General features: G+C 43.9%; 2 protein-coding genes and 1 long non-coding RNA gene across 4 annotated transcripts; 1 reads left to right on the top strand and 2 right to left on the bottom strand.

Annotated features, from left to right (window-relative positions):
• The first annotated feature begins 521 nt into the window (after positions 1 to 521).
• Positions 522 to 13,096, top strand: lmnb1 (lamin B1). 2 transcript variants are annotated; one of them, XM_059566906.1, is made up of 12 exons: positions 522 to 658; positions 919 to 1,269; positions 2,927 to 3,083; positions 5,960 to 6,085; positions 8,033 to 8,203; positions 8,341 to 8,466; positions 9,000 to 9,220; positions 9,291 to 9,516; positions 11,629 to 11,733; positions 11,953 to 12,072; positions 12,152 to 12,250; positions 12,324 to 13,096. In XM_059566906.1, the coding sequence occupies exons 2-12, from the start codon at positions 920 to 922 to the stop codon at positions 12,363 to 12,365; spliced, it is 1,743 nt and encodes a 580-aa protein (XP_059422889.1). In that variant the 5' UTR covers positions 522 to 658; position 919; the 3' UTR covers positions 12,366 to 13,096. The 2 variants fall into 2 exon arrangements, with proteins under 2 accessions (XP_059422889.1, XP_059422890.1); XM_059566907.1 differs by having other exon boundaries at positions 651 to 795.
• On the bottom strand, positions 12,697 to 13,680 carry LOC132157536 (uncharacterized). The gene is made up of 2 exons (XR_009437560.1): positions 13,411 to 13,680; positions 12,697 to 13,158 (listed from the first exon to the last, which is right to left on the bottom strand). It is a non-coding gene; the product is annotated as an uncharacterized LOC132157536 (long non-coding RNA).
• An 80-nt stretch (positions 13,681 to 13,760) lies between these two features.
• On the bottom strand, positions 13,761 to 17,064 carry c14h5orf63 (chromosome 14 C5orf63 homolog). Its single transcript, XM_059565594.1, has 4 exons — positions 17,015 to 17,064; positions 14,628 to 14,697; positions 14,033 to 14,089; positions 13,761 to 13,960 (listed from the first exon to the last, which is right to left on the bottom strand). The coding sequence occupies exons 2-4, from the start codon at positions 14,694 to 14,696 to the stop codon at positions 13,790 to 13,792; spliced, it is 297 nt and encodes a 98-aa protein (XP_059421577.1). The 5' UTR covers position 14,697; positions 17,015 to 17,064; the 3' UTR covers positions 13,761 to 13,789.
• Between the last annotated feature and the right edge of the window lie 2,747 nt (positions 17,065 to 19,811).

Raw genomic sequence — 19,811 nt, 5'->3', positions numbered from 1 at the left:
AAACTTAAAGATATCTTGAAATGGGACGACTAGTTAAAACTCATTTGAAGATATCTCTAATTGAATTATCACTAGTCAAATTGTAATTTGATATATCTAATTAGAATTTTGACTAGGCAAATCATATTTAAATATATCTTGAATTTGAATTACTTGTCCAAACTAATTTGAAAATATTCTTCAATGGAAGATTATGACTAATCCTAATAGCATTGTAGATATCTTAATTCCAATTACGAATATTTATAATTGCAATATAGATATCTGGAATTATAATTGTGAATATCCGAAAGGATATTTATGGATAGTCAAATCCAAGTTTTAAATGATAAAACGGCTTGCCATACTGTCACTAATCTTATTGTAAAATGGAAACGAACCGCGAAGTGTCCTTCATGAAGTGTTTAATATTGCCTGTGAGACCGTTCATTATTCATAAAGTATTTAATATTGACTGTGGACCGTTCATTATTATTGATAGTGTACCGTTAACAATTCTTTCAGCGCGGTTTCTGCAGTTTGAATTTTGTCTCAACCAGCACCGTTGAGCGCGGATGACGCAGCGGCGTCTGATTGGGTGTCCGCGGTCACGTGTCACTGTGTTTCTGATGAGCGGCCATATTAGTTGAGCTCATTCTTTCACGCGGCCGGACTTCGAGTAAGACTCTCTCATACACACTGTCTTTTGTTCTTTACTTCATTGTTTACTGTGAAATTGATATAGGACGCTGCAGCTCTATTAGAGTTACACTCTGTTCGCTCGGTGCTTGGTTTCTATACTTTATCAGTCAGAAGGTAAATCGTTCATAATCAGCAGCGTTGATCGAGTTGATCAGATGTGTATGATTCCCGCCGAGTCCTCGTGTGCTGAAGGAGCAGCCGTTCGTGATTAACTCTGAATCTTGTTTCCCGCTGCAGAATGGCGAGCACTCCGGCCGGTCAGCAGCCGGTGTCCCGCGGCAGCAGCACTCCTCTGAGCCCCGCGCGGATCTCCCGCCTGCAGGAGAAGCGGGAGCTGCAGCAGCTCAACGACCGGCTGGCTGCCTACATCGACACGGTCCGCAGTCTGGAGTCCGAGAACAGTCTCCTGCAGCTGCAGATCAGCGAGCGAGAGGAGGTGCGGAGCCGCGAGATCACCGGCCTCAAAGCGCTCTACGAGACCGAGCTGGCGGACGCGAGGACGGCGCTGGACGGCACGGCGCGGGAGCGCGCACGCCTGCAGCTCGAGCTGGGCAAGATTAAGAGCGAGCACGAGCAACTGCAGCACACGTGAGCTTCTCTATATTAAACCTCCTCATGAGCTGTGTGAAAAAATAAATAAGCGATTTGAGCAGGTTCTTAGCGGGCAGGTTGTGTCCAGACATGGTCCAGATGTCTCTCAGGGTCTGATGATAGCGGTGTGTTTCTCTTAGTTGAATGTAATGGAATGAAGTTCTGGACCAGCCGAGAGGAAGGGCTTCTAAATGTCTCTGTCTATGATTTCAACCGGTGGCAATTTGCCTTCATCCGTTATTTGTTGTGATTTTTTTTAATTTATTTGTGAAGTTCTGCATGCAGCCGGATGCCTCCTGGATCTGTAGTTGTTACTGAAGCAGAGCCCATGGAGAGTGTGTTTGTGTGCTCGAGGGTCACGTGCTCATCTGTAGTACAGAACAGGGACTGTCCACTGTCCGCCTGACCCGGGTCACTTCTGCGTCTGACCCGGGTCAGATAACGTTTGGGCTGGCCGTCATCTTTAAAGGTGTTGACTCTACTAAAGCATAAAAATACCATAATATATTTGCAGATATTTAAGAAACACATTAAGGTATCACGCTTGTTTATCTGAAAAACAATGCTACAGTCAGTTATTCTCCTCTGAAATGTGTGTTCTGGTCCGGAGTGTCTGTTTTGTTTTGTGAAACCCGTCCTCTCTCAGTTTACTCAGTTGTTTTCCAGCACCCTGGGTTGCCAGTCGAGGCTAAAGCAGTGTATTTCATTCATCAAGTGAATCTGGACTGCAGTGCTACATGCAGCACCCGTCTGGTCTGATGGACAGGTGTTTCGGGGTCAGACTGAAGTGTCTCTGTGGGCTGAGCAGCACCCGTCTGGTCTGAGCGGGGTCTGGATGGACAGGAGCAGAGGGGCACTGGTGTTTCGGGGTCAGACTGAAGCGTCTCTGTGGGCTGAGCAGCACCCGTCTGGTCTGAGCGGGGTCTGGATGGACAGGAGCAGAGGGGCACTGGTGTTTCGGGGTCAGACTGAAGTGTCTCTGTGGGCTGAGCAGCACCCGTCTGGTCTGAGCGGGGTCTGGATGGACAGGAGCAGAGGGGCACTGGTGTTTCGGGGTCAGACTGAAGTGTCTCTGTGGGCTGAGCAGCACCCGTCTGGTCTGAGCGGGGTCTGGATGGACAGGAGCAGAGGGGCACTGGTGTTTCGGGGTCAGACTGAAGCGTCTCTGTGGGCTGAGCAGCTGCTGTAGAGGCTCGTGTGAAGCAGCTCTTTGTTTGAGATGATCAGATTCGTCGAACAGATGTTATAGTGTGGGTTAGTTTGGAGGATAGAGTATAGTTTGGTCAGACTGTTGAGAGCCGGATCAGGAGTGTTATAAACCGGCTGCTCTCAGCGGTCTGAGACATTCCTCAGATTCCAGCAGCATTGCACAGATCCTGAGCTCACCTCTGGAGCAGGAGAATAACAATCCTATATAAGAGGAGAAACAGTCCAAACAAACCGGTTTCCAGAGTCCTCTTTGAAACAAGGGTTTACTTGGGTTTTCATCAGGTATTTGTTTTAATGTTCTTGGCGTTTAAAGCTTGTGTAAGTTGTTAGGCTTCAGTGTGAGCCTGGATGTGTTTGAGCTGAGATTCTGATGAATGAACAGAAACGAATGGAGAAGTAATGATGATCCTGATGTGGCCCAGGTGTTGTTCTCTCTCGGTCACAGATTCTCCAGGAAGGACTCGGAGCTGGCCAGTACTCAGGCCCAGCTGAAGGAGGCTGAAGCGCTGCTGAACTCTAAAGAGGCGGCGCTGAACACCTCTGTGTCTGAGAGGAAGGCTTTGGAGAACACGCTGACAGACCTGCAGCTTCACGTCCAGGAGGTACACCGCTGAAGCATCACACATCCACCGCTGCGCTCTCTCTCTCTCTCACACACACACACACACACACACACACACACTGATCGTTCACTCCGTCGCACTGATAGAGGAAACACAATCAGGCACACAAATGAAGCCGAATGTTTTATCATATGGCGTCACAGGATCTGGGTGTGTTCCAAAACTAGGGATGGACGTATCATGACTTTTTTTTTTATGACTGATACCGATTTCTGAATTTTCTTTTATTTTTCTCTTTAAGCGACAAACAAGAAAGGAAAGTGTGCATAAACAAGATGTTTATTTGGTATTTAATAGACCAAACTGGCTTTTCTATTGAAAACAATAACCATCTGAAATGATCATCAGTATCTGCACAGTAGACTACATTCAGTACAAACACAGATGATACAGACATCAGCATTGAGCTTCTGTTTCTAAAACTACACAGAACTGGCCTTAAATGAACAGATGAACTGTGACCATGTGAAATTAAAGGCGATTAATTCTACAATCCAAACACAATCAACACACATTCAATGAGATGTTTCTTAATCAGCGTTCAGTATTTGTTTTTTAAAATTGGGTTTTAAATAAATAAAAAAAGCTCTTTTACCAGCGAGACTAAATAAGAGTATGCTATATAAGTACATTATTCCAAAATGTTATAATCAAATAATGAATAAAACACAGATGCAAAGTGTTTCATTTGTCCAATAAAAAAAAAAAATAGGGTAATGATTGACATCAATATTTTTTTTACAATGAAAAATAAATAACTATTGGCTAAAGTTAAAATTAGATGTGAATTATTAGACTAAAATGTTTTAATTGGATGAATGAAACACTTTTTTCATTGTGCTACAGCGGGTGATTTTTAAATCAAATTAAGTCGATGTAATTTTAAGGTGAAATAAAAATAATCATCGTATACCGAACTGGGCCCGGTTCCCCGATAACGTTCACTCTTAGCGCGCTAAGAAGACTCGAAAGATATATCTTACCAAAGTAGTTTATGTTCCTAAGTGTGTTCCCGAAGTGTCTCTTAGGAAGCTTCTTAGCACGCTGCCTCTTACGTCCGACGTTACAAGAGCGCTGTCCCGAGTGAAGGTGCTGAATTAGTTGGCATCGATTTTCCACTTCAAGCGAAGGTGTAATACAGCGTTAAGAAAGACAACACGTTCTATGCAAATGAAACATTCCTCAAATTATTCCAGTAACATTTATTTTAACGGTTTAAGTTATCAGTAAAATATAGACTATAAATTAAATGATTAAATGGTCAGTAATATGTTCACACGATATGTTGTGATGGTTAGACGAACCAGGGTTTTTTTCTTGACATGGGTTTAACGACTTCTAAAAATGAAGTAATACACTTTTATATTAATGGTAAAGTACTTTACAATCAGAATTGATTGGCAACCAGCTGCAGTTACTTCTGTTTAATGCGGTATTGATTGCCATTGGTTAATGTTTTCAATAAAAAGCAACCTATCTACAATGAAAAGAGAGAAAGAGAGCGAGTTAGATACAGAATATGGTGGGGAAGCAATGTAAACAAGGGCACCAAGCTTCTCGTCAGAGGAACTTGAAGTTTTGCTGGACGTTGCCACCAGGTCAGAGATCACACCCCTATGGTCCACTATAACCTGCATGTTTATGGCCGCGTATCCCTTTAATGATATGTACGCCTGATCAGTCACTGATGGATTGGCAATAGGGATGAGTGCGTCATCTACCTGGCCCAAGACTCTGGGGATGCCAGCGATGACACGAAAGCCCTGCTGCACCTCCTGAGCTCCTGACGTGTGTCCGGCAGACGGATGTAATCTCTGGCATGGCACAGAAGGGCGTTGGTGACCGCGTGGACGCACCTCCACACCGAGGTCTTGCTTAGGCCGTAGCCCTCTTTTTTTTTAATATAGCCACCATGTCCGGCACCGTCTTTGATTCAATACACATTGGATCGCTGCCATAGTTGGTCGCTTACTAGACACCACCATGCTTACCCATTTATAGATCTTAGCCATTTAGAGCCAAATTGTTTGCCAGATTTTAATTATCAAAAGTGATTGCCAATTCGCTTTAATGACTTTACGAAATGGCCTTAATGACATTACGAAATTACCACCATATTACTTCTGATACCACAAAGTCAACTTCATAAATAGGCCTGTATCCATTGCGAACATATTTTATTAAGAGTTTTAAAATGTCAATAACACAAATCATTGTTGAGCCACAACATTGTCAACATACCATAGTTTGGTACTGCGCTGATTTCTGAAGACTGCTGCACAGTGACGGCGACTAGCGTCTTGAGCTCAAACAACACTAAGAGAGAGCTACGAATGGTCCAGACCAACCTTACGAAAGTGCGACTTACAGAAGATATACTTAGCGTACGAACGTGTCGGGAATCGTGCCATAACGTTAAGAGAGAGGTTAATGGGTTAAGAACTACTTAGCGATAACGTTTTGGGGAACCGGGCCCTGGCGTTTACTTCTGGCTTCTCAAACGTGTGTGCAAGTTCTACTTTACAAAGAAACATTTAAGTGTTGTCACAGTTTAGTTTGTTTGCTTTCTCATCCAACACGCGAGAAGTTGTAAATTGAAATAATGCTAGTTTCTCAAATGCCATCGTTCCCTTCAGAAGTACATTCATATAAACCCTCAGCCCAGTGTTTACAGTTGAGGGCCTCCACTTCACTGTCTGGTTAATGAACACTGAACTAACAAATAGATTAACTTGAACATATTTCAGAATCAGAATAGCAGATATAATATAGTGAGCATGTTTGTGAATATCCTCCCAGACCCACTTCAGAAGGCCCATGGTCTCACCGTGTGTGTGTGTGTGTGTGTCCTGCAGCTGGAGGGAGGACTGAGCTCGGCGAGGAAGCAGCTGTCAGACGAGACTCTGCTGCGTGTGGATCTGGAGAACCGCTGCCAGAGCCTCACAGAGGAGCTGGACTTCAGGAAGAACATGTTTGAGGAGGTCAGTCATGACACGCTCTCGTCTGCCCTTGCACACAACACACAGGGAGACCAAAACCAACACAGAATCACGATCTAGTCATCATTTAGTGTCTCAAATGTTCCTATTACATCTCAGAGGCTGTGATGTTTAATGAAAGTAATATCTGCACAGCGTCAGAAGTAAACAAACGCTGCTCATCACTTATCATGTGCATCTGAAGAAACCACACACTCCAAACAGTTTGGACATAAAACTAACTATTTTCTGATCAGATGTGGCTTGTCTTAGAATGAGGCAGAAAACCTTCTATACTGTAATAAAGGCCATGTCGATTAGCAATGGATTATGAATGTACTTTATTATGAAAAACAGGCTCCATATATTAGCTGTGTGTGTGATCAGTGTAAGAGTCGCAGTGATGGCTGGATGAGTTTGTCCACATCAGGGATTCCCTGAGCGTCAGGAGTTAATTCTGAGGTATATGTGAAGTTTCTGGTCACTGAGAACACTTTAAATGCTGTTCATGTAGGAAAATAATACTTCTCTCCAAAGAGATGTATAGTGACCATTTGATAATCCGTGTTTTTCTCCTGTGTAAAGAAGTTGCCCCCCCCCACTCACTTTGGATACATAAAAGGCTCATTTCATATTAAAGAGAAAAAATGTAAAAGATTAGTCATAGATTTATCAGAAAATGATTGTATGATGTACAGTTATAGGCTGCCTGAATGTTAACCCTCTAATATTAACTAAGCTGTACACGTTTTGACCTCGAAGTACGCTGGTACAGTTTGTCAGTCTACACACAGACCTGGTTGTGCCACGCACTGTACGCCAATCAACCAGCAGCAAAAGAAGAAGAGTTTGGCCAATCAGAGCGCTGGGCTCATTCCCCAGATAGCAAGCGAGGAGGATTGACCCATGCAGAAGGCCTATCGAACCCTAACCGCAGTCTGATTTCTGGAGCGCAGCACAGTAAATATCAGCGTGTGTTCTTTCTCTGTGAACTGACTCTGAGATGAAGAAACACTCCCAACCTCTTCTGCGGTCCAACTGAAGAGATGTTTGTGCTCCACAACATCATCGGAGTGTTTAACTTCAGACAATGGTGTAAACATAGTTTATATTGTGATGATCAGAATTAGTAATTGAAATGATCATTTCAAGGGAATAATCAGTAACTGATTTTTCCTGATGCAGCCCTAGTTTAATTATCCTGACAGAGTTACACTGGACTCAGAGGACGTCCAGATCCACTTCCTGCTGCTGGTCTGGATCACACAGACACACGAGCGTAGACCATCACTGTGGAAAACCGGTTGATCAGTAGCGATGATCATAATAAAACATTATTATAAGAACAGAATGGCCATCATTAATATTTGGGAAAGACATGTAGCCCAGTTATGTTGGGTGGGTCAGTAAGAGACCTGGAGAATAGAGGAGTCCACATGAACGAGTCTCTCTGGACGGTCTTGCACTTTACAAACATTTCAGAGTGATTTCTCAAGTCTCAAGCTCACTACAGCTGCATTTATTCAGTCACACTTCAACAGTTACACTTATGCAACAATCATCATTATATTGCTATAGATGATCAAGTAAAATGAAAACTGAGTGACAGCACTTCCTCTTCCTTTATTTACACTTCTGACAATACTAAATCATTCCATCTATTTAATTTTGGCTGCTAATGACATTCAATAGATGAGAAATCCTTAATAATGTAATTGTATTAAGTCCTCTGCGCAATCTGAGCTGAGTCTGTAATTAACCCACGCCACGCTGGTTTGGTCTGTCCAGGGAGAATTTGACTGATTACACGTATTAGTGAAGATCTCTTTCCCTGTTTGACTCTGACTCAGTATGGTGTATATGAAGGTGACTGCGTGAGTAATGAGTACTGTGTGAACGGCTATAAAGCGTGCTGAGCTCTGTGTGTGTGTGTGTGTGTGTGGTTGACAGGAGATCAAGGACACGCGGCGCAGGCACGAGAGCCGTCTGGTGGAGGTGGACTCGGGCCGTCAGATGGAGTATGAGTTCAGGCTGGCTGCGGCGCTGGCCGACATGAGACAGCAGCACGACGAGCAGGTCTCGCTCTATAAGGACGAGATGGAGCAGACCTACATGGCCAAAGTGAGCGCACACATCCACCACAGCGTTAGCGTTGTGACACATTCACACGTCTCTGAGCTTCCTCCAGTGTCTGACTTCCTCTGAAAGCTTCTTTAGTTCCTCTTTGCGTTTCTCTGAGGCCTCTGAGTGTGTTTCAGCTGGAGAACGTGCGCCTGTCGTCCGAGATGAACAGTTCTTCAGCGAGTTTGGCCCGCGAGGAGCTGCACGAGTCCATGCTGAGAGTGGAGAGTCTGACCGCTCAGCTCGCCAGCCTGCAGAAAGAGGTGCGTCACCCTCCTCCAGGGCACTTCCTGCTGGACGCAGAAGTCCAGTTCCTCCTCGCACTTACTGCGACGCTTTTTCACAACTTCCTTCCATTCCAGTTGGTTATTCTCCGATTATATTTTAATAAGTAAAGATGCTGCTTGGCTACAGTATGGCTTTAGTTGAAGAATCTAATGTTATGATGGTTTAAAGAAGATTTTGAATGCATTATGAGGGTTAAACTCATTTTCTGTCGGAGCTTGAGTTCCTCATTGTTTGCTCTTTCCTAAAATAACTCCACGTCTTGATAAAGTCTCTTATACTGAAATTGCACGAGGGATTTAGTCAATTTCAAAGTTTCATGCACCCTCATGTCGTCCCATACCTGTATGAATATGAAGAAGATCTTTTAAAGAATGATGGAAACCAACACCGAGTGTTGATCTAAACTTTAATTTTTGGGTGGACTTTATACTCGTGCTCAACGACTTCTAGCAGGTGTAGCTCTACGCAGCTGATGTGATGGCGGTGTGTTTCTGGTTTGTCTGCTCAGTCGCGTGCGTGGCAGGATCAGATCCGTGAGCTGGAAGCGGCTCTGAGCCATGAGAAGGATCTGAGCCGCAGGTTACTGGCAGAGAAGGAGCGAGAGATCGCAGAGATCCGAGCCAAGATGCAGCAGCAGCTGGACGAGTACGAGCAGCTGCTGGACGTGAAGCTGGCGCTGGACATGGAGATCAACGCCTACAGGAAGCTGCTGGAGGGCGAGGAGGAGAGGTGAGGCTGGCTCTGTGTAGAGTGGTGTGGTCAGGGACTGATGTGTGACGACTGCTGCTGTCTCTGTCAGGCTGAAGCTGTCTCCCAGCCCCTCGTCTCGTGTGACCGTGTCCCGGGCCTCCTCCAGCCGCAGCGTTCGCACCACACGAGGGAAGAGGAAGCGTGTGGATGTGGAGGAGACCGAGGCCAGCAGCAGCGTCAGCATCGCTCACTCCGCGTCTGCCACGGGGAGCGTCTGCATCGATGAGCTGGACGTGGACGGGAACTTCATCCGCTTGCACAACAACTCTGAGCAGGTGCGTCTGACCGCCCGCAGTCACAGCACTCAGAACGTGATTGTGCACTGGTTAATGGCTGTTATAACCCAGCTCTACTAATGAGCTGATGAGTGAGAGGGGTGCAGTGCTGGGGGGGGGGGGGGGGGATGTGGTCATTCAGGAGCACACAATCTACTGAAACTCTGCATTCTAGTTCTCCGCAGTGAGGTCATGTCACCGCTTCAAGATTAGAGGCTGAGGATTAACTTCTACAGCTAAACTACATTTACATTTTAGATCCAGGATCTCAGCATCACTTGGTCACGGAGTGTAGTTTGGGCTCCTAATCAGTGCATCCTATAAATTAAGGGTGTGGACGAAGCTGAAAACCTTTTTTGTAAAGGCACAGATAATGTAATTCTATAAGAGTAATTCTGCCTAATAATATTCTACTGAGGGAGACTCCTGGTAATGATGTTACATATGACGCTGAAGCGTAAAAGCACGTATCCAGTAAGCAGCGCAATTTCTCACAAATGTTCTGCCGGCGAGTGTATTGTTTGAGTCACGTGATCAACGAAGAAAGAAACCTTGCTTTGTCCAATCACGTGCGTGTCATAATGTTCATACCCCCACATCTTACTTTACGAGCAAGTTTTTTTTTTTCAGATATTTTTAAATGTAATGTAACAAAAGATGTGATTGCAAAACAAGCAGTAAAGGCATTACATGCAATTTTTAAGCCATAACATGTCAATTTATATAGTCACCAGTGCCAATCTCAGCAAAAATATCAGTCACAAATTGGTATGTTTCTTTTAGTTGCAGCCCTGAGATCTGTTTGTTGTCTGCATAAAAATGGTTACCCGCAATTCCTCAAATAAAAGCCGGGGCCTTTATTTACCTGAACTGCAGAAGGTAACAGGCTTTTATTAGAGGCAGGCCTTTATTTCTAATTCCATCTGTTTGATAAGTAATTGTTTTAAATAACCCATTTTAAATTAAAAGCGATAGCGTTCCAGTGGACAGAGATCATAACATTAGCACAGAATCAGTTCAGAATCAATCACCAAAAGAATCAGTTTGGTTCAGACGCTCTGTGTGTCGGTCTGCTTCACACTGAATCACACATGCGCAGTATCATCTGCTCCTCGGTTCTCGAATCGGACACGTCTGACAGAAACGGTTCTCGGTTCAGTGTACTGGTGATCCAAAAACCAATGCAACCGGTTCCTGTCTCGAGAACGAGAAACGCTCCAGCAGTGGGCGTGTGCGTTCGTTATCTGGCTCTGCTGCACAAATTTTTCCCCGGCCTTTATTTAAGACCGGCCTTTATTTGTCCGTGTTGACCACGCCCCGGGCCACTATAAGAGGCCCGGCGTTTATTTGACTTCCGGTTTTTATTTGAGGAATTACGGTATTAAGGCAGAGTGATCTCAAAAGCTTCCGAAGTGAAAAGGGCTTAGAATTGAACCCTGTGGGACACCAGAATGAACTACAACCTCAAATCTTGGCCGAGGCCACTCTGTGAAACCAGATTGAAGGGGCTCAAATAGATTATTACAGAACAAGAAGATTATACAGATTGGAGGAAGATGTGAAATGCGATATTAGTTTACATGTTTGTGCACTGGATTTACTGCAGCAGTGTTCAGTGGTGCTGGGACAACATCATGATTACACTGAAGACAACCAGACATGGCAGTCAAAAGATAAAATCGGCTTGATGTGAGAGGATCCAGTATGTGAGCGGTGGGGTTCATACATGATGCCTCCCTTTTAAATGGCTCTAGGTTAAGCTGAGAAGTGCCAGAGAAACTGGAGAGACTGTGATGAACGGAGTAAACCAGTGCATCAAGGATTGAAGAGTGTTTTTGCTGTAATGTAATGAAGATTGTGCTGTCTGGGTTGATGCTCTGTAGCACACCTGTCAATGCGGTCATGGTTGCTTTAGCTGATTTAATCAAGTGAATTCTTCAAGCAACAATCGCTGTGCACTTTAAACATCAGTCACGGTTTCGCTTCAGATGCTGCTTTGACACGGCTAATGTGTCGAGCAGTGCTGATTTGTTTTGTTTTTCTATTCTATCATTCTATTCTAGTAATTAGTTGAATGAAACTTCTGACTCATTTTTCCTCATGTGTTTTCAGGATCAACCCATGGCAGGATTTCAGCTGACCAGAACTATTGGGGATGTTTCTGCTACGTATAAATTCACTGCCAAATATGTCCTGAAGGCTGGACAGAAAGTAACGGTACATAACTTCACATCGTTGTAGATTTGTGCCGCTGATTAAAATGGTCACCTGACATTAGTGGGGGAATATAAACATGTGACCCATACTCAGAATTCATGCTCTGCATGTAACGCATCTAGAGTACACACACACACACACACACACACCCCCAGCCATCACCTCATGCTTACACACATCCTCTGCCGTTGGCTCATCTGCAGCTTGTTGATTTGTCAGATCTGGGCGTGTAATGCGGGCGTGAGCTCCAACCCTCCTGCTGACCTGATCTGGAAGAACCAGAGCTCGTGGGGCAGCGGTCAGAACATTAAAGTGCTTCTGCTGAGCCCAGGAGGAGAGGTGAGAGCTGGATCAGTGTGTGACCGTGGCCAGGAGAGGGCAGCATGACCTCTGTTCTCAAGTGTCCCTGTCCTCACAGGAAGTAGCTGTGAGGAGCACCGTGTTCAAGACTGCAGGAGAGGAGGAAGAGGAGGAGGAGGAGGAAGCTGAAGTCCAGGAGCGTTTCTTTCACCAGCAGGTCTGATATCAAGCATACGTCGCTCTATAAGTGTGTGAGAGAGCGTCTGACTCAGTGCTGTCTGTGTTTGCAGGAGGATCCTCAGACTGCCAAGAGAGGCTGTGCGGTCATGTGATCAACACTACAGCCAATCACCGCTGGCAGCTCAACCTCCTTTAGCTCCCCGTGGGGTGGTTTTATTTTATTTTATTTTATTTTTTTATTATGCTTCTTTAAGTCTTTCTCCACTTCAGTTTGTTTTCAGATTTTGTGAAAGGTTTATCAGCCTAAATTTGAAGAACCAAATGTTTTTCTTCTCATGTGCAAGTTGTAACTGTGAGGACTCTTCTAGACTCGTCCACCTCAGATTCTGTGACTAACCCTTGTTTGTTTTTAAATCATGTTTGTATTGATTTTATAAGATGCAATTTTAGGTCTCTTTTCAAGACAGTTTTTATAATGTCTGATAGTTTTTAGTGCATTTATTCCAGACAGACACATTTGCATGCTAGTTTGAATGATAATGTTTGATTGTATTTAAAGCAGCTAGTCCAAGTATTTCACTACATGATCACGAGGCCTGACGCATCCTTCAGCAGCGTGTGGTCGGTCTTTAACCTGATGAAGAGATGCAGCTTTGGGTCTGAAACACTCTTTCAAACATCAATATTCAGTACTGTACTTTTTTTTTTACAGATCCGATTGTCAGAGCCGAAATGTTTTGTATTGGTTTGGTCTATACCATCTAACCAACATTAGCCTTATGCAGACACTTAATTTAACCTTTTATTTGAAGAATACGCTCATGCATGCTTTATTTTTCTGCCGCCTTTATATGTAAAATGATCAAATAAAGTGTTGAGTGTATCTTCAGGATGTTGTCTTTCATCGCTTCAGTAGGAAGTGAACCGAGTCTGAGCTGGTGATATCTGCTGCTCTTACTGAAGGACAGACTGTGTGCTGTGGAGGCACTCGCTCCTCTCACCAGTGTAGAAAACACAACATTACTCTCAATGCCTCGTCATCAGGAGAGCAGTGATCAACACCATGATATCACATCATAAAAACCATTTCATCTCCACTTGTAGTGAGGAATATCTAGCAATCAGCTGATGTGGAAACCCTGTTAATGTCAGATTATATCGGTTTAACATCACGCACTCCTCGACGGAGATCTGGACGTGTTCAGTTCCTGAGAACACTGCAGTCACAGCATGAATTAAATACTTCATATCAAAATCTCTAATAAAATCATACAAAAAGAGGTAATGACAACCGTCCGTGGTCTCGGTCACATTATTTACAACTAAACAAAGGAAACCTTCGCCTTCAAAGTCATTTCTTGTCCTGCATGACATAATGAGTTCAGTGCGGATTCACCTTTCACCAATTAGTTTTCATGAGTGCAAAGGATTGTGGGGGTTTGGAGGACACATTGGATGCATGCCTCTAACTGAGCTGAAGCTGAATGAAAGATGTGAAGGCAAGGTCTGTGGCAGCTCACTTCAACAGCTGATGCTGCTGAAGCTTTATTAAATGAAAGCAGAACCGTGTCAGATGTTACGGATCTTCTTCAGTGGCTTGATCCAGACGCTTCTCAAGGAGAGCCGTGTTCACTCGATGCATCATCAGGAACTGTCCGTTCAGATGAAAGACAGGGATGTGGTGTTTGTATCTGTCGAACCAGACGCTGTTCTCCGGGAGACTGATGTCCACCTCCTGCAGCTCAAACTGAAACACACACACACACACACACACTGATCACGTGAGCACGAGGCCGTGTGGACGCATGCACACTCTTACCCTGTGTCTGTACGGCTCCAGCGCTTCTTTGGCTTCATCACACAGAGGACAGGGCTCCTGAAAACAGCAGAGCGACAGACAGAACTGAGCTCCTCCGCTTCACTACTGATTATTCAGACTCAACCGTCATTAAAAGACCAACATCTGCAGGAAGATTCCTCAACTTCTCTTCGTGTTTTACTGAAGGTCATAATAGCAAATGAGCAGAGATGAAGCAAACGTTAGTTACATTGGGCTAAACGGTTGATTTCTAGTAATATATCTGTAACGGGCATGACTGACTGAACTCACTGTTAGCTTGATTTCTGAGTGCTTCTGTTCTAGACAGAAGGAATGAGTGACAGATGCTGAGGTGAGTGTTCACAGTATTTCACTGTGTAACAGACATCTCCGGACACCAGTAATCTCAGGGTACTTTCGCTCCAGCACTGCTGCAGGACACATTTCTTTTATGATTCGCTGAATTCACTGGATGTTAACATCACTTCGGCTGCTGTGAGAGCTGACATTATCAGCAGATGCTTCACTGCTGCTTCCAGAAGATGATGCTTTGACAGAGTGACATTAAACTCTTGTGTGCACAGGTTAGCTTTACCTTAGTGAAGAGCACGAGCACGGGCCGCGGGGTCTGTCTGAGCGCGCGAACCACACGGGACAACAACATCCTGAAACACATCAGATCAACATCACAATCACCATCATCATCATCATCATGACCACCATCAACACCATCATCTCCGTGACGTGACCTGGACAGCATCTCGAACCCTACCTAGTGTGTCGGACGTGACAAAGACAGCATCTCACGAACACTACCTAGTGAGCTGACTGACGTGACCTAGACAGCATCTCGTACACTACCTCGTGAGCTGACAGACGTGAGTGACTTAGACAGCATCTCTCGAACCCTACCTAGTGAGCTGACTGATGTGACCTAGACAGCATCTCGTACACTACCTCGTGAGCTGACGGACCGTGAGTGACTTAGACAGCATCTCTCGAACCCTACCTAGTGAGCTGACTGACGTGACCTAGACAGCATCTCGTACACTACCTAGTGTGTCGGACGTGACATAGACAGCATCTCTCGAACCCTACCTAGTGAGCTGTCTGATGTGACCTAGACAGCATCTCGTACACTACCTCGTGAGCTGACGGACGTGAGTGACTTAGACAGCATCTCTCGAACCCTACCTAGTGAGCTGACTGATGTGACCTAGACAGCATCTCGTACACTACCTCGTGAGCTGACGGACGTGAGTGACCTAGACAGCATCTCGTACACTACTTACTGAGCTGACTGACGTGACCTAGACAGCATCTCTCCAACACTACCTAGTGAGCTGACTGACGTGACCTAGACAGCATCTCGTACACTACCTTGTGAGCTGACAGACGTGAGTGACTTAGACAGCATCTCAAACACTACTTACTGAGCTGACTGACGTGACCTAGACAGCATCTCTCGAACCCTACCTAGTGAGCTGACTGACGTGACCTAGACAGCATCTCGTACACTACCTCGTGAGCTGACAGACGTGAGTGACTTAGACAGCATCTCAAACACTACTTACTGAGCTGACTGACGTGACCTAGACAGCATCTCTCGAACACTACCTAGTGAGCTGACTGACGTGACCTAGACAGCATCTCGTACACTACCTCGTGAGCTGACGGATGTGAGTGACTTAGACAGCATCTCTCGAACCCTACCTAGTGAGCTGACTGACGTGACCTAGACAGCATCTCGTACACTACCTCGTGAGCTGACGGACGTGAGTGACTTAGACAGCATCTCGTACACTACCTCGTGAGCTGACTGACGTGACCTAGACAGCATCTCTCGAACCCTACCTAGTGAGCTGACTGATGTGACCTAGACAGCATCTCGTACACTACCTCGTGAGCTGACAGACGTGAGTGACTTAGACAGCATCTCTCGAACCCTACCTTGTGAGCTGACTGACGTGACCTAGACAGCATCTCTCCAACACTACCTACTGAGCTGACTGACGTGACCTAGACAGAATCTCGTACACTACCTTGTGAGCTGACGGACGTGAGTGACTTAGACAGCATCTCGTACACTACCTAGTGAGCTGACGGACGTGAGTGACTTAGACAGCATCTCGTACACTACCTAGTGAGCTGACGGACGTGAGTGACTTAGACAGCATCTCGTACACTACCTAGTGAGGTGAAGGACGTGAGTGACTTAGACAGCATCTCGTACACTACCTAGTACCTAGTGAGGTGAAGGACGTGAGTGACTTAGACAGCATCTCGTACACTACCTAGTACCTAGTGAGGTGAAGGACGTGAGTGACTTAGACAGCATCTCGTACACTACCTCGTGAGCTGACGGACGTGAGTGACTTAGACAGCATCTCGTACACTACCTAGTGAGGTGAAGGACGTGAGTGACTTAGACAGCATCTCGTACACTACCTATTACCTAGTGAGGTGAAGGACGTGAGTGACTTAGACAGCATCTCGTACACTACCTAGTACCTAGTGAGGTGAAGGACGTGAGTGACTTAGACAGCATCTCGTACACTACCTCGTGAGCTGACGGACGTGAGTGACTTAGACAGCATCTCGTACACTACCTCGTGAGCTGACTGACGTGACCTAGACAGCATCTCGTACACTACCTAGTGAGCTGACGGACGTGAGTGACTTAGACAGCATCTCGTACACTACCTCGTGAGCTGACTGACGTGACCTAGACAGCATCTCGTACACTACCTAGTGAGCTGACGGACGTGAGTGACTTAGACAGCATCTCGTACACTACCTCGTGAGCTGACTGACGTGACCTAGACAGCATCTCGTACACTACCTCGTGAGCTGCTGAAGCGATGTGTGGCGTCTTTTGTGAATAAACAGTGTCGTCACTCTCTGTAGTTTCTTTAAGATTATTATATTATTATTTCAGTTATTTTAAATAAACAGAAGACAGACTCGTCTCAGAGCTTTTACCCGTAGTGATTGTCTCGCGACGGAAGCTGCTCACCGGAAGTAGGCGTGTCCCGGAGCAGCTTCCGACTGACTTCTTTCGATTCATTTTCCATATATATTTATTTTCTTAGAAAATTGCTAAATTACAATACATCAGAGGCCATAAAATACACGACGTTGAACGCTACGTGTAATTAATAAATAAATGAAAATGGAGCGACGTAATAAAATATGGGGCGAAAATAAAATCGTTTTTAACAGACGCTTTTATCCAAAGCGATTTACAAATGAGCAATGATACACAAGTGCTTTAACAAGTCTCCGTTATCTTAACACAGTACACATATCAAGGCTTTTTTATTATAGCTATAATAAAAAACAGAATAGAAAAAGAATAGCGCAAACTAGTGTTAGAGGCATTTTTGGTTGCATTAATTGTATAATAAATAAAAAGAAACAAATAGAATACAAAAATATTAGAAAAGCTAGTGTTTTTACTTTTTTAAAGAGAGCAAGCAGAAGTGAATATAGTGCAAGTCTAAAAGGGGCAAGTTTATCATGAATAGAATTATAATAGAGTGTGCTAGAGTTAAAGATGAAGAGATGAAGATTGTACCAGTGGGCCCTGTTTGAAATAGTTTAATTTGTATGTTCGTTCATTTTTATTTATTTGTGCTATTTACACAATGTTTAAGTTTTTTTCAAGTTTGTAGGTGTCCAGTTACAGAAACTGAATAATTAAATGTAAAATAGCACTGGATGGTCTTCAATGTAACAATGAAATATACAATCAAACCAAAATGTATTCAGACACCTTCAACATTTTTCACATTATTACAGTTTATTTGCTATCGCTTGTAAAATGGTTATAAAATATGACAAGAACTTATAGTTAAACTGTGTCAGAAAAAATGCATCTTGATCATGTCATAACTTTGATAGAAATGTACGTAATGGATTACAATCAACCAAAACTACAGACAACTGTTAATATGACAATATTTACACAACTATCAATACTTTGTTTACCAATTACCAAGCCATGCTTCATTTTGTTCAGACTGTGGTGTGAAAAGGTTGCATTAGCAATTCAGAAAAAAACACACATAAGCAATACATGGTGCTTTATAAGGGGCTGAATAATTTTTGTTCCCAATTTTATAGATAGATAGATAGATAGATAGATAGATAGATTTTTATTAATTTCACTAGTAGTTCACTTTATGAAGATTATTTGGGTATAATATGTCACAGTTCGCTTGATTTTGCTACACTCACATAAATGTATTATAGTGTCCTGTACCTACTATATATATATATATATATATATATCAAAAATGATATCTGGTGTCTAAATAATTTTTGGTTTGACTGTGCATTAATTCTTGTTAAAACTACAAAGTAATGCAGTCAAGAGCAGTAAGTGATTTTCTTTCTTTCATTTTCTTGGATTAGTAGCTAAATTAGGCGTGGTCACTTTAAGAGACGATGAACGCATACAATATAATACACATCCCATTTTTTTCTCAACTGTTTACTTTCACTTAAGAAATAACTGACAGTTTTTGCGAACATACTTTCCAAGGAGGGAATTTTGACATTTTGTATGTATTTGTGAGCAAAAAGTGTTTTGAGACGCCTTTCTCTGCGTGAGCCCTGAACACCAGAACACTGCGGTGCTGAATTGGCCTCTTTCACATCCTTTCGTTTGTTCAAACTGCGATTTGTATTTGTTCGTTCAGGTGCAGGAGGGACTTCGAGGAGAACTTCACAGAAGAGAGCTCGGTTCAGTGTCGCTGTCCGTGATACGAGGCTCTCTCTCTCTCTCTCTCTCTCTCTCAATTCAATTCAATTCAATAAAGCTTTATTGGCATGACAAAAATACATTCGTATTGCCAAAGCATGAAAACAACATATAAAATGATTTTGAACATTTAGTACAGAAAATAATAATAATAATTCAATTAATTAAAAAAAAAAAAAAAAAAAATAGTCAAACAGTTTATGAACATTTCAAAATTCTGTGAACAACTTAGAATTTAGTGTGTAAGTGTTTGTGTGTTTGTTTTGTGTACGAGCGTGTGAGTGTGTGTGAGTGTGTGTGTGTGTGTGAGCGCATCACTGATTGGTCGTCAACTCTCTCTTTTTGTGACAGGCATCGATGTATCTTGCCGCTAGTGTCATACATTCTCTTTTTTCACCTAATAGGTGTTGGAATTGTGTTTTGTGGTTCAATTTTAGAAAGTTAGGGCAAAGTTTTTCAAATTGTATGTAGAAAGTCCCTCTAATGTCCTCATAGTTGGGACAGCTGGTGAGGAAGTGTTGCTCTGTCTCCACCTCCCCCTGGGCACAGTGCGGGCAGAGGCGTCTCTCTCGGGGCAGCCAGCTCTGCCGGTATCTGCCCGTCTCCACAGTCAGGCTGTGGTTGCTCAGTCTGTACCTCGTCATTCTTCTTCTGAGTGTGCAGTCCTTCACTGCACTCAGGTATTCTGCAGTTGTGTAGTCTCTGTTTAGGGCCAAATAGCATTCTAGTTTACTCTGTTTTTGTGTTGTTTGAGTCCAATAGGTCAGGTAATGCTCTCGTTGAGCTTTTATGATGTGGTTGGGCCGGATTGTGTGGATGAGGGTGTCAGTGTCCTGAGGCTGGTTAGTGTTAGTGGTGTTCGTCTGTGTGTGGAGCCTCAGGACCAGCTGAATGAGTGGGCTCTTCTCAGGGCTCATCTCATGGTTCTGAAGGGCTTTATAATGATAAGAGTTGGGGTCACTCATTTTTAGATGTTTCCAGAATTTGATGGCTCGTTTCTCCACATGTATCAGG

Source organism: Carassius carassius, chromosome 14, assembly GCF_963082965.1.
Source record: "Carassius carassius chromosome 14, fCarCar2.1, whole genome shotgun sequence".
NCBI classification, from domain to species: Eukaryota; Metazoa; Chordata; class Actinopteri; order Cypriniformes; family Cyprinidae; genus Carassius; species Carassius carassius.
This window is presented reverse-complemented; position numbering and strand designations above follow the sequence as displayed.

Coding starts and splice junctions, on each gene's coding strand:
- c14h5orf63 (XM_059565594.1), bottom strand. CDS start 14,696: ATGTTGTTGTCCCGTGTGGTTCGCGCGCTCAGACAGACCCCGCGGCCC. Junction 14,090..14,627: donor TGCTCGTGCTCTTCACTAAG/GTAAAGCTAACC, acceptor TGCTGTTTTCAG/GAGCCCTGTCCTCTGTGTGA. Junction 13,961..14,032: donor TGGAGCCGTACAGACACAGG/GTAAGAGTGTGC, acceptor TGTGTGTTTCAG/TTTGAGCTGCAGGAGGTGGA.
- lmnb1 (XM_059566906.1), top strand. CDS start 920: ATGGCGAGCACTCCGGCCGGTCAGCAGCCGGTGTCCCGCGGCAGCAGC. Junction 3,084..5,959: donor TGCAGCTTCACGTCCAGGAG/GTACACCGCTGA, acceptor TGTGTCCTGCAG/CTGGAGGGAGGACTGAGCTC. Junction 8,467..8,999: donor TCGCCAGCCTGCAGAAAGAG/GTGCGTCACCCT, acceptor TTGTCTGCTCAG/TCGCGTGCGTGGCAGGATCA.